This window comes from Natrix helvetica (assembly GCF_964273705.1).
Source record: "Natrix helvetica genome assembly, chromosome: W".
NCBI lineage: Eukaryota > Metazoa > Chordata > Lepidosauria > Squamata > Natricidae > Natrix > Natrix helvetica.
In genome coordinates this window covers 25,803,416-25,818,361 of record NC_138555.1, presented here as the reverse complement: position 1 = coordinate 25,818,361, position 14,946 = coordinate 25,803,416, and the positions used below count along the sequence as shown (strand labels likewise).

The following is a 14,946-nucleotide window of genomic DNA, read 5'->3' as shown; positions in this document are numbered from 1 at the left end:
AAAAAGATAAATATACTTAAAGTAATATGCTTGGTTTCATTAAAAGTGCTAGGCATGGAACAGTCTAACAGGTTATATATACAATTTGCATTGTTAGATCATAATAAAGTACATAAACATGGAATTCCTCTCGTGTATCTCATCATCTGCACATATTCTTAACTAGATGCAGACACCACTGTTTGGCTCTTAATCTCATTATAGAAAAGGTAAATTGTGTAAAGGGATTTGATGAGAGGTTTCTATTTGTGGAACATTGGCTCCATTTCTTGACTTTTCTGAGCATGGTGGAACAGTGCCTAGAACAGTGGTGGGATTCAAATTTTTTTACTGCCGGTTCTGTGGGTGTGGTTTTGTGGTTGTGGTTTTGTGGGCAGGGGAAGGATACTGCAAAATCCCCATTCCCTCCTCACCACACTAACCTGATTTCCAGCTCTATGCTGACTCTGTAAGCTGCTTAGAGAGGGCTATATAGCAAGATGAAGCAGTATATAAGTCTAAGTGCTATTCCCTTTCAGTATGTATGTCTTCCATAAATAATACTCTGTGTTTTTATTTACATAAAATAAAGCTACATGTAAAAGATTCCCAGGGGCAAAAGATCATTGAAATTTAAATATAGTCAATAAAAGAGGAACAAGAGTAAGGGGCTTGGGAAATTATCCACTAAAAAAAAACAAGGTCAGAATATGTATCTCTTCATTATTATGGATGGCATGGGTTTTAGAATCTTAGACAAAATTTACTTTATTTACATCCACAGAAGATTAAGGCATGATAGCAGGAATGTAAATGTTTTTTTTTTTAATTTCTACTATGCCTATACAAATGAGGTCTCCTACCCCCTTGATTAGCCATTTTTCCATCTGGACATTGGAGACAATCATAGCAACAAAATGGCTTCCCTTCTATCTTCCTCTTACTATAACCAGGAGAGCACTTGTTATTACACTAAGAAAATGGCTGGGCCTGTATGTAATGAAAAGAGAGACTGTATTTCTCTAAACTATCTACATCTATCTATCTATCTATCTATCTATCTATCTATCTATCTATCTATCTATCTATCTATCTATCTATCTACCTACCTACCTACCTACCTACCTACCTACCTACCTATCTATCATCTATCTATCTATCTATCTATCTATCTATCTATCTATCTATCTATCTACCTACCTACCTACCTACCTACCTACCTACCTACCTACCCACCCACCCACCCACCCACCCACCCATCCATCCATCCATCCATCCATCCATCTATCTATCTATCTATCGATCTATCGATCTATCGAGTCCTTTTGGAGAGGGAGCGGCTAACAAATTAAATTTATTCTATTATTCTATCTATCTATCTATCTATCTATCTATCTATCTATCTATCTATCTATCTATCTATCTATCTATCTATGCCAATACCACTCATTCATCACAAAATATCCAGAACTGTAAATCATAAAAATTTGAAATTTGGCACATATGTTGCTCTTGACTTCTATGTCCTCACTATATTTTGAAACGATCATCAGATCATTAGTAATTCTTATACAGTAATTAACAGCTCTGATGCTAAGGAGTTAGACAGTCTACTTTCTTCCAACAGCCAGTTGCCTCACATTCCATTACCTCAGTTCAAACTGGCAGGTGTTCTACTCCTTCACTCAGGAGAGGTCTGGGGCTGCTTACAGTACTAATCATCGGTACCTCATCAAAATGTCTACGCCTTCCACGTATGGAACTGCTTCCAGATATTAACACACTGTGATGCTAAGGAGCACCAGGCACAGGAATTGAAAGTCTACACTATGCAAATTGTTAGCCTGGCTATGTAGACCAAAAAGCCAGGGATGCTGGTGGGATTAATAATAGAAATATTATTTATACTCTTCCAGTGAAATAACAAGAAATGGCAGGTACCGCAGTCGGTAGAAGAAATCATTTGGGATTAGAACATGTAGTTGAAAAATATATTGATAATTACAAAGTTAGAATTCAATAATATGTAGGAGACAACATCATGAGAGTCCCTTGGACTACAAAGTGATCAAACCTAGAGGAGATCAACCATGACTGCTCTTTAGAAGGCCAGATCCTGAAGATGAAACTTAAATACTTTGGCCACCTAATGAGACGGAAAGACTCACTGGAAAAGAGCCTATATCAAACATAGATGTCCAACTTACACAGGTGAATGACACTAGGAAATCCTACCAGTGGCTGAAAAGATCTGGACTAAAAGACATCAGTACTTCCTTTGTACTAGACGGGGCCCAAGGTACAGACTGTGCAAACACTTCACAGACAGTCCAACATATACTGGCAGATATAATATGCAGGGGGGTAGCATAACCTTAAAGGCACAACCAAGTAGCTAATGATGTGTACAGAAACATCTGTACAATGTATGGACTATTCCCTCCCAAGGACCTCATAACCTCATAAAGGAGATTCCAGAGAAGGTTGTAGAAAATAATAGGGCTAAGATCCTTTGGACATCCAGAAACAGATAGAAAGGCAGGTTTTAATTAATTAATCAACTGGATACCATGGGAAAAGATAAGGAGGAGGAGACAGAAGAAGTGATAGTTGTAATGGCACAAAGACACAACATCAGGAAGAAGGAATATGAGAAGCTGGAGAAGTAGCAGAGCCTGAAGGAGCAATGAGAGAGCATGTGAAAAGGCAAAGGCTAAATGGTCCCAGTGGTGGTAGGAGCACTAAGGGCTGTGACTCCTATACTTTCATAACAAATATAGACACACTGACACACACAAACATATCAAATGCATGGCTAAGGCTCTGTTTACTAATGCAGAAGGATTATGGATCATCCAGCTTTACATTCTTATGTGGATTTTTTTATGCTTAGCTTTTGTTTCTTGTTTAGATCAGATCTCCAGATAATGATAAAGCATTTGGGGGAAAAGATGCAAATCAGTATTCCAACACTGGAAGCTATGATAGAGAAAATCTCCACAGCAACCACATATTTCCCTTTTGTGCTCAGGTACGTTGGAACAAAGGACAACCAGACACTGCAGAAGACCAACATGCTGAAGGTGATAAACTTGGCTTCATTGAAAGCATCAGGCAATTTTCTTGCTAGGAAAGCCACTATGAAGCTAATAAAGGCAAGGAAGCCCATGTAGCCCAAGACACAGTAGAACATGTAGTTGGATCCTTCATTGCATTCCAGGACTATTTCTTCCACCATTGAACTCATGTTTGCATCAGGGAATGGAGGAGACGTTATCAGCCACACTGTACATATAATCCCTTGAACGAAGGAGCAACCAAATGCTACATACATGGCAAGCTTTTTCCCTACCCACTTGGTGATCTTGCTCCCAGGCTTGGTGGCCATAAAAGCCAGAACTACAATGACAGTTTTGGCTAAAACACAAGATATGGCCACTGAGAAGACAACTCCAAAAGCAGTTTGACGAAGGACACATGTCACCTTGGATGGTTGGCCAATAAAGAGCAAAGCACAAAGAAAAGATAACAAGAGAGCCACCAAGAGAACATAGGTCAAGTTCCGGTTATTGGCTTTAACAAGAGGAGTATCCTGGTGTTTAATAAAAATCCAGAAGATTACAGCTGTAATGAAAGAACAGAAAATAGCAGAGCTGGCTAAAATGGTCCCCAAAATTTCTTCGTACATCAGGAAGGTTAACACTTTTGGGAGACACAAATCTTGGTTATTGTTTGGGTACTGATCTTCTGAGCAATGAAAACAGTCGTCCATATCTAGAAAAGACATGATTTTTTTAAATATAGGGTGGTTCTGAAATTCTTTTCAGAAATCAAATGTGAACATACTGTAGCTGTCATATGATAATTGGTTAGAATTTGGGAACCAAATAACTTTCCATCATTCGCATAAAGGTCTATCAGCAGAAATGACTAAAAAGTCAGGACATACGTTGCATTTCAAATAAATGCAATTCCTAGGAAACTCTCAAAATTTTCTTCGAAAAACAAAGCAAAACAAACAAAATAATTCAATTTGTTTCTTGTACATTAAAAAGCAGTCAATATGTACCTGTGGTTTGTGCACTTGTACATTAGAAACAAATAGAATAACAGAGTTGGAAGGGACCTTGGAGGCCTTCTAGTCCAACCCCCTGCCTAGGCAGGAAACCCTATACCGTTTCAGACAAATGGTTATTCAACATCTTAAAAAAACATCCAGTGTTGGAGCATTCACAACTTCTGGAGGCAAGTTGTTCCACTGATTAATTGTCAGGAAATTTCTCCTTAGTTCTAAGTTGCTTCTCTCTTGATTAGTTTCCACCCATTCCTTCTTGTCCTACCCTGGAGAATAGTTTGACTCCCTCCTGTTTGTGGCAGCCCCTGAGATATTGGAATATTCCTATCTTGTCTTCCGTAATCCTTCTTTTCATTGAACTAGACATACCAATTTCCTGCAACCGTTCTTTATATCTTTTAGCCTTTAGTCCCCTAATCATCTTTGTTGCTCTTCTCTGCACTCTTTCTAGAGTCTCAACATTTTTTTTAATATATTGTGGCGACCAAAACTGGATGCAGTATTCCAAGTGTGGCCTTACCAGGGCATTATTAAATGGTATGAACATGTCACATGATATTGATTCTACCCCTCTGTTGATGCAGCCTAGAACTGTGTTGGCTTTTTTGGCAGTTGCTGCACACTATTGGCTCATATTTAAATGGTTGTCCACTAGGACTCTAAGATCCCTCTCACAGTTACTACTATTGTGCAAGGTACCACCTATACTGTATCTGTGCAGTATTTGCAATTGGGATTTGTAACTGGAATTTTATTTTGCAATCCATAAATATTCTGTTTTTACATGACTTTCTAGCTTGAAGTCTCACTTGTACTGCTGAAAACCACACGTAAAAAATTAGTAATTGACAGCTGGGGATCATGGAGAAAGAAAGACTCTAAAGTTATTACTACTTCAGTTAAATATGCACTATTTTACAGAACTGTTTTTTTTTTAATTTTCAAAGGCAGATTAAAAACTGTTTTGACACTTTGAGACCAAGTGCATACAGACCCTTTCTAATGGTGCTACCAGATGCAGGTATGTTTGACAGTAAATGAACTCCAAACGTTATCTCAATTAATTGGTCTAAACTCATAAAGTAATAATCACAACATTAAGAGTGATTTTACCATTTAGGAATTTGGAAAGTGGTCAGGAAGTCCAATGTGATCTCTGCTTTCATTTTAATTTGCCTAACCAATTTTATATGCCTATTTCTAAAAAAGTTGAGAAAACAAAATTGTTATATCCAGTTATACCACAAATAAAATAACTACAAATAATGTCATTAATATCAATCAAACAGCCACATATTTTGATTGCATTTGGGATTTTTGTCCCTCTATTGGTATTTCCTATGGACTTGGGATAGGCAGATGTTGATGTTTGATGGTGTTAGAGGTATTGTCACAGGATATAAGCTATTCTGGGTAAAATTGCTTTTGCAATTGACCAATGATTTTGTCAATGGTGTTTAAGTGGTGCACTCAAGACTCCTATTATTACTGGTACATACATATATTACATAGTCACCTATGTAACTTTCCTGGTAAGTAGAGTCAGTTAACATCACTTCGTGGGTAAAGAGCCTAATTCATTACTACTATTTTTCTGGTCGTCCTATCCAGGGCTTTTAATTAATTCTGTTTAAGTCCAGTTCACTATTCCAGCTGTTTATGTGGTTGAGTACTTGTGGCTCTTTGAGCTTTGTTCTGTTCCTGCACACATTTCATTAGCAGGCTGACTAACATTATCACTCCATGGGAGGTGAAGTTTGCTGATTGTTTCTAGAATAAAGTATTTGGTTTACAACTCCCCCATGCATTGATAATGTTACCTAGATTGGTAATGAAACATCTGCAGCAAGCAAAGGAAACTCAGAAAATCCAACAGGGATTCTATTTCTGTTTTTTTAAAAAAATACTGCAATATTATGTAATGAATTACAACGTCATAATCATCAACTATTTTTTGATAATAAAAGAAGGCACTCCTTGCAGTATTGATATCAGTAAATCTTCCCCCTCTCCATGCAACCTCCCTTACCTTCCTGGCTAGCAATCTTTCCATCAGGACATCGAAGACAATCATAGCAGCAAAATGGCTTTGATTCTATCCTTTTCTTACTGTATCCTGAGCGGCACTTGTTATTACATACAGAAAGTGGCTGGACCTGTTCATTAAGAAAGGAGAGAATGCTGCTCATTGGACAAGGCTGTACCTTTATTATTTATTTGCATATTGTTTGTGACACTTTCTTGTGGCAAACCAGAAATGGAGGATCCCTTCCAGGGCCTCAGCAACAAGATCAAGTTCATGCTTAACCACCCTCCCTTATTTACATAATCCAATCAGATATTTCTGTGCTAAAACTAAATTCCCTTAATCTGGTCAGGCCAGGAGAAAATAAGCTATCCCTCATTAGAACTAAACCAACAAAAGATAATGAGGACTCAGGCTTTGCAGGCACTTAGCATCAGACCCACTAAGGAAATTGCAACAGTGTATTTGGGTGAAAATTCATAGACCTTTCAGTTCTAGATTAATACCATGCACCTAAATCTCCCATCACTCATTAACATGGACAGACAATTCCCAAACACTGATTTATGAGCCATGGTGGCCCAGTGGTTAGAGTGCAGTACTTCAGGCTACTTCTGCTGACTGACAGCTGCCTGCAATTTGGCAGTTCAAATCTCACGAGGCTCAAGATTGACTCAGCCTTCCATTCTTCCGAGGTGGGTAAAATGAGAAAATTGTTGGGGGCAATATGCTGACTCTGTAAACTGCTTAGAGAGGGATGTAAAGCACTATAAAGCGGTATATAAGTCTAAGTGCTGTTTCTCCTTAGTAAAAATAGAAACATCCCTCCTCCAATAAAGTAAAAATAATTTGACCCACCCACTGTGACACTAAATAACTTCCAGCAAAACAGAACCCAAAGCTTCCTGTTCCCCAAGTCACAACTCCCGTCAAAATCTTTCCCCTTCTTTTGCTCTCCTATGAACTGGAACCCAACGATCATGATTTCTAATAACGAGTGATCTTTTTTCCTCAGTGTTGCACTCCATCTTTTGAATCTACATTTTATACTGCCAAGAGTAGCTCCTGGTGGTTTGCAATGAAAATATCTGCTAAGTATGAAATCATGTAATACCACAAAGCAAGGATAATAAACTAAAAATCAGTAAAATAAGATTAAAATCACTAGACAAGAAGTATAAATCATTGTGAAAGATTTCATTTCAAATGCCCCAAAGCATCATGGGGCAGGATATTCTATACATTGGGAACCACTACGGAAAACACTTTCTCTAAATTCCCTTGACATCTCATAACAAATTAGGAAGATATTTTGGTGTGTCTTTTTATCCCATTTTTCCCTTCTTTGGAACACAACACAACCTTTTGTAGAAGTGTCAGAATCATCTTTAGAAGGTTGACGATGATATTCCAGTTCAGGAAGTTATTTGAATAGGTCAGAGTGGCCATATATAAAATGAACGAGGCAAGCAGATACAAATGGATATTTTTGAATTCCTTGTGAGCTTTTTATTATCTCTTAAGGCTTTGTGTAATATTTATGAAATTATTTTATCTGTTAAACTGTCTATTCAGAATAAAAAGTAGTTCTAAACCTTTTAATTATCTTTATTCTTTGGTCTTTTGGATAACACATACAAATTATGCATGTGACTTATGGAATCCCAAACTATCTTTTTATCAATTTCACATATGCCACCTGCAAACTTGTAAAGCATTCCTGGCCTGCTCTCAAGTTGCCATAAGCAGAAGAGGAAGAAGCAGAAGTGGGGGAGAACTGACCGAGCAGTTCAACAGCCATGACATTCCATGCATACTTTTCCCAAGGCTGTGTCCCAAGTTACTAGAGCCAGCCAGAAAGGCATGCTTTCTACAGCCTGAGAAAATGCTCCATCTGAGAATGTGATTTATGACACACCTTAGGAGGAGGGGGGAAGGGTCATAGTTGGGCCATAAATTATATGGGGCAGAGCTCACTTCACTCGAGTACATGCTGACAAGTTGCTCCTGGATTTCTTTTTAAACTTGGCTCTAGGCTCATGAGTTAATTAGGGCATCTGTCGGAAACCTGGCAACAAGTCCCTAAATTCTATACCTGATACCACCATCCTTTTTCATATATTCATATCTCTCCATACACACAATGACTCGTGGCCTGGACAATGTATGGGAGTAGAAAAAAAGCCATGGAGGGCTTTATTTCTGAATGTAACAGGAGGGTGAGATGTTGGATCTGTAAATATTTCTAACAAATGGAATAACTATGGAAAGTAACCTAAAATGTAATTGCAGCATACATACCTGATTAAATCTCCTAGGCCACAAAACAGATTCTTCAAGAGAAGAAAACATTATTTTTTGAGAACCCATTCCATTGATCCCTCCAATTCTGACTCTCCGAAAAGACTGGTTTGGAAATACGATCCAGTTCATAAGATCAAATCCAGCCTCTAACTCTCCATTCTGGTCGAAGGAAACCTTTTCCCCTGCACTGTTATTGAAAGATACCTTCCTTACAAACTGATTGAACTATTTTTTAAAAAAGAAGAAAAATAAAAAAGAGTACAGTAAACATTCCAGTACATTAAGAATAGCATTACATCTTCTTTGTCTTCTTTAGGACAATTATCATTTCTAAACCAGACGTTGTATTCAGCCGGTTCGCTCTGGTTTGGGAAAACCGGTAGCGGCGGCTATGGGAGGCTCTGCCCACCCACCCTGATGTAATGTATGAGCACCATGCATGTGCAAGCACTGCACATGCTCATGTGCAAATGTGGTGCGCATGCACAGATGCGGCGTGTGCACTCCCATTTGCAAACCGATAGGGAAGGTAAGTGAATCCCACCACTGTTCCAAACAGAATAAGAGATATAACAAGCAGCACAAATTAATAAAATATCTATATCCATGAAAAACGATTGAGTGAAAACTGAATAAAAAGCTCCTGATTTCCATTTTATTTCAGGAAAACATTAAAATGATTAGTTTCACAACCATATGTTGGTAAGAAGAAGAATTAGCAATTACATTTCACACTGAAGCTTTAAATATCTTAACTTTAAAAAAATAAAGTCAGCAATTCCTTGAAGATAAGTTCAACTTCAATTCATGAAAATATCAGTGTTTCTTTTTGTGGAGGATAATATACAAATTATTATACATTATTTGAAGACATAGTTCCATAGATAAGTTTCTAATATTAGATAAAGTGGAAAGAAAGAGAAGAAGACCAGCAGCAAGGTTTATGGACTATCAGTTACAGTAATAATAAATGCAACAATGGTACGTGATCAATCAAATAAATAAATTACACGAGTCCTGGAGGTGCAATGGTTAGAGTGCAGTATTGCAGGCAAACTCTGCCCATAGTCTGGAATTTGATCCTGACAGAGCCCAAGGTTGACTCAACCTTCCATCCTTTCAAGGTCAGTAAAATGAGGACCCAGATCATTGGGGCAATATGCAAATAATGTCTCTATGTTGTAAACCAGACAGTGTTGTCAAGTGCTATGTGGCAGTATATATGCTCAAATGCTATTGCTATTAATATACAAGCTGCTAGCTGGGTACCCGTGCTCTGCTACTAAACTATTATTTATTATTTATTTGATTTGATTTGATTTTTAGACCGTCCCCTCTCCCCGAAGGGACTCGGGGTCCCTAAACTATGTGAGTGGTCTTGCTAAACTGACACTTACAGCTTGAAAATTAATGAGTGGTTATGATTGGCCTCTCCTGTCCCCTTCTCTCATAATAACGTAAGAAATACTAATGATCTAATGGTCATTTCAAAAAAAAAATCCTTTCTTAGCAAGGACCTAGAGGCTGAGAGGAACATATGTGCCAAATTCCAAGTTTGTAGGCTTTATGGTTCTGGAGATTTCATAATTATGCATGAGTGGTATTTTAATTTTATATATAGAGAGATTTTTCAAGTTCCCAATCAGTATACAACACCTATTTTTGTTTTCTTATTTTTATCCCACCTTCATTATTTTTATAAATAAGTCAAGGCAGAAGGATATACTCCTTCCTCCTCCTCTTTTACCAACAACAGCCCTGTGAGATGAGTTGGACTGAGAGAGTGTAACTGACCTAAAGTCACCCATCTGTCTTTCATTTCTAAGGAAGACTAGAATTCACTGCCTCCTGTTTTCTAACCTTGTCCTTTAATCACTAGACCAAATTGGCTTTTCCTTTCCAATCCCTTTTTTGAGTCCTGCTAAGGATAAATACAGATTTCGATTTCATTCTAGCTTTAAGTGGTACTCATTTTCTTAACTCTTTTTTAAAAAAGGATTTAATTTCAAAGAATTTGGCATATTATTAATGGGAAGTACGACACATCTCACATGATTGCAGTGTGGTGTATTTATCTACTGTATTTTCTGGAATACAAGATGCACCATTTTTCCTCCCAAAAGAGGGTGAAAATCTCTGTGTGTCTTATACACTGAATGCAGCATTTTTAGCCTCCCGAAACCCTGCTCCCTTCACAAAAATGGACATGCAGAGGGTTTGTGAGGCCTGCAAAGTGCTCCTGGGGGCTCGGGAGGGCTAAACCAAGCAGAAAACAAGGTCATTTTTTACTTGTTCTTGCCCACTAGCCCCAGGAGCACTCTACAAGTCTCCTAAAGCCTATGCATGTCCTTTTGGGGGGGGGACGAAAAGGGCTCATTTTCGTGAGAAATGGGCTGATTTTTCCTCATTTTTGTCCCCCATTTGCAGCGCTCTCAAACTCTTTGCATTCCCCATTTTTCACAAAAAATGAGACATGCAGAGGGTTTGGGTAGTCTGCAGAGTGCAAAAATTTATCTCTTCAAAATCTTGGTGCATCTTATATTTCAGTGTATCTTATACTCTAAAAAATACAGTAATTTAATTTTAATTATTTTAATTTAAAAACTTAGGAAAATTGTGACCCTCCCCAATCTAGGTTCTAATAGTTTACCTGCAAATATGGTCAACCCTCTGTCATTTACAGTTTACTGGTTAGAACTTTACCTTCCAGAGATGTTGTTTCAGAAGGTTTAGTTTCGATTCATGATCTCCTGCTCGGTATCTGAATATGGATGCTTGGATGTTATGCAAAGCATGTGCCACTGCGAAGACTGCATTGTAGACACTGTAGCTGTGGCTAGTCATGTCCATCTCAAATACAGTTGAAGGAAGATTTCCCAGTTTTTCTTCACCAGTGCAGATGACTTCCCCATTCATGGAGTTGGAGAAGGAACATTCAAATGCATTTTCCCAGAAGAGCTTGATAATGGCATCTTCCTTTTTCATGTTAGGCTTTCTCATCTGAAGAAATTCCTGGAATCCCAAAACCTCCCCTGAGTGAATCGCAAAGGAGAGAGCACCATGGAGGAAGTCTATGTCGTCATTCCTTTGGAAGGGAAGTGATGTGAAATGCATCTGAGCTGTCAGCACCCACACTTTAACATTTTCCATTAATGGTATATCTTCCAGTTGGGAAATGGAGGGGAATATCCTCAAAATAATCATATCTTCAGCTTCACCATGGATTAACACTACATTAGCAGAGCTTCTTATAATAACTTTCAAACTTTCAATCCCAGCTTCCACAGAAGCATAAATATTATTAGAATAAGAAATTGCTGGCAAAGTTTCAATAAAAGCAAAACAAATGCCATTCAGGGAAAACATGGGAACCATATTTTGTACAAACTTTTTTCCATGCTCACAATTTGTATGGAACACCCCTATCCAAGTCCACTGGAAGTGGAGCATCAATTGGAGAATTCCATTGTATTGGTGGTGCACATTTGGGAACATTTGTTGGTATGAAACAGTCTGTGTTTTTTCTTTTATCTCTGGAGTTGATCCATAGATGAACTGAAGAAATAGATGGAAAAGTGGGATGGGGGGAGGGGGATTTTTTAATTGTATAAAAAAAGTTACAGAAAACAAAAGCCCAGGAATCAAAAATGAAGAATTAATTGTGATTTCAAAATGCCTTCTAGCCATAGTTTTGCCATAGTTACCTGTGGCATGTTGTAAAGAGGCAGGAGGGTGCCCATGTGGGCTCCAGCTGAAGATGTTGGTCCTCCAATGACAGCTATTGGTCGTTTCTTCATATCACAGCTGTAGTTAGGGATGAATCTCTCCTTGGTAGAGAACAGTTCTAACGATGCACGGTAAGTCCATGTTGCAGTGAAATAACTGTTATAAATATGGAAGCCCAGGGTGTCATTGGGCAAAATGTGGGGATTTTCATTGATCTCCTTGACTGCAAATTGCAAAGCTAGGAATTGCTGATAGATTGGTGTCATCACTCTGAAAGGAAGATTATAGTATATTCTTTTACATTGTTCAAGGTATGACATTTAATAGAGTTTATGACAACATATTTTAAAGTACATAAAATATGTACTTCAGTTAGATATTTTACACCAGTTTTTACAAGCCCAGTACTCTAAATATATTATAAATACATTGGTTAAAAGAATGATTTCTGTACCTCTCCAATATATTATTTTGTAATACAATTTTCAAGATAAAATGACTTTGGACTCTGAAATACTTGAAATCAATTATGCTGAAGCAAATACCTGCACAGTGTTTTTTGCAATTTTTAAAAATGTTTTTCCTCTTCATTTTTCTGCTCACTACCATGAAAACATTTTTTAATTTAACTACTTTCCCTTTTTTATTTCATCCTTACCATTATGACAGTAAAAATATGGAAATAAGATATTTGATAAAGGTGCCAGTCTTTTTAAAAGCCCTATGAAAATTAGCCCAAATGTGTTGAACTTTAGTTGGCATTGCATAAAATATACAGTAATTTATTATCTATATTATTCACCCAAGTTCTTACTTGGATCCACAAAATGTTAATGTGTTGAAAATCACAGCTCAATAAACACACATTATACATATTTTTTTAAAAAAATCTCATTATGTAAAATATTCTTTGCCTATGAGAAAAGTGAAATAACATTACAAATGAACAAATATATCTGTGTTTCAAATAAAATTACAGGAGTTCATCAAAAAGATTACTAGATGGTGCTTCACTGAAGTCCATCACTGAATAGAATATGTAGATCGCAGACAAAATGCCAACAATAACGAAGTCTCCAGGTTCATAGTGCTGGTGAAGAAAAGGCAGAGGCTCACTCATGCTGCATTTCATGTTAGGAATCATGCACAACACATTGGGTAAAAGCAGTATAATTAATGCTCCAAATACAACAATCACGAATGAAGCAGCTCTTTCTTTAAGCCAATTCATCCCTTTCATTAATTCAGATAGTCTGAAATAGGTCCCTATGTAAACACAAATGTCAAAATTCAGAATTCTAACTCCAGTTTAGAACATCACCTTGTGTCTCCTCATGTCTTTTTATTTTGTTGTATTGCTTTTCTAGGTTTCCAGTTCTTGCAACACGTTCGAGATCTATGGGGAATTCAGAAGTTGTTGGTTTTAAATAGATAATTGTAGGGAAGGCATCCCTAGCTGAGAATCTATAGATAAAACAAAATCATGAATAGAAAAGTCCATTGGATATTTCCCAAAACTCCATTGGACATCTTTATTTTCCGAGAACAAGGTGATAGTTGCACCTATCTGATTGAGTACAAACATTCACTTGAAATTAAGAGATAGCACTGAAATAAAACTAATTAAATTAGTAATTGCAGTGGAAATATTACCTAAAAATATCCAAAAAAAGCTAGAAAACAAGAAAGAAGCAGGAAGTTAAGAAAGAAATGTAACCTTGTAGTGTTTCTTCAATATCCATTTTTTTCTGAGTTACAAAGTCGGGTTCTTTGTATATTTCAGGAAGCCTATGATTAAAAATTACATTGGGCAGGCTGGTGTGCATATTTTAATTTTACAGAAAAATCTGGACATCAGAGGGTTAATATTAAATTTTAATATTATTTTTTAACAAATTGTTTAATGCTAGTTTAATGTTGCAATATGAAGGCTCACCAAAGTAAGAAGCATAATAATAGTTAACGTAGCTCAACAATGTTTAAACTTTCTTTCCAAAACATGCTGCAACAAGGACAGGGACATATGCTGGTCCCTGTTCATATTATAGGGGAGGAAGGGCCCAACCCACAGATTCTACAGGCTCAATGCTCTCTGTTCTCTATATGAAATTGCTCAGGAGGTTGATCAGTCTGGGATGAGATATCACCATCTGCTGCCTTTTTTTGTTCCCAAGTATGTATATATCCCTATCCCAGATCATCCAGTTTCTGTCTTGGAATTTGTGAGGCTCTGGATGAGGGAGCAACAGTCTTCAACAAAAGCCATAATAAAGACAAGTGGATTTGGGATTTTGGACCCTCTGGCTCTGAGAATCTTCCATCTCTTGTTCTGAATGGCCCCCAGACACATCCTGTGCACAATCTGGAGATCCATCTGAACTTGTGGCTCCCGTTTGATGAGCAGGCGACATTTATGCTTTGCATTTTGTACCAGTTATGTCTATTCCTGGACTGGGAGGCTCTGCTCATAGTCAATCATGCCCTAGTAATTTCCTGAATGGATTACTGCAATGTAATTTATATCTACGTATATAGACTAGAATAGAATAGAATAACAGTGTGGGAAGGAACCTTGGATCTTCCAGTCCAACCCCCTGCTTAGGCAGGAAACCCTATACCACTTGGACACTCTCCAAATTTTTAGCTCCTACAACATGGACAGTTATGGGTGTAAGTCATTTTGGACATGTGACACCTATGTTCCATAAGATGACAATTATGCCCTGCTGCTTTTCAACTATGCAGAAGAGTTATTTTTTACAGATAACTGGTTGCAGTTACACTGACAATAGATTGTCTTTCATGTAATTAACAAATTGTATTCAATTTCAGTTTT

At 37.4% G+C, this 14,946-nt stretch overlaps 1 protein-coding gene across 1 annotated transcript; it reads right to left on the bottom strand.

Annotated features, from left to right (window-relative positions):
* Positions 1 to 2,848: 2,848 nt before the first annotated feature.
* Positions 2,849 to 13,230, bottom strand: LOC309400277 (vomeronasal type-2 receptor 26-like; the record flags this gene model as incomplete). The annotated part of the gene is made up of 6 exons (XM_081968691.1): positions 2,849 to 3,603; positions 6,084 to 6,210; positions 8,382 to 8,609; positions 11,088 to 11,939; positions 12,089 to 12,380; positions 13,088 to 13,230. The coding sequence occupies 6 exons, from the start codon at positions 13,228 to 13,230 to the stop codon at positions 2,849 to 2,851; spliced, it is 2,397 nt and encodes a 798-aa protein (XP_081824817.1).
* Positions 13,231 to 14,946: the final 1,716 nt, after the last annotated feature.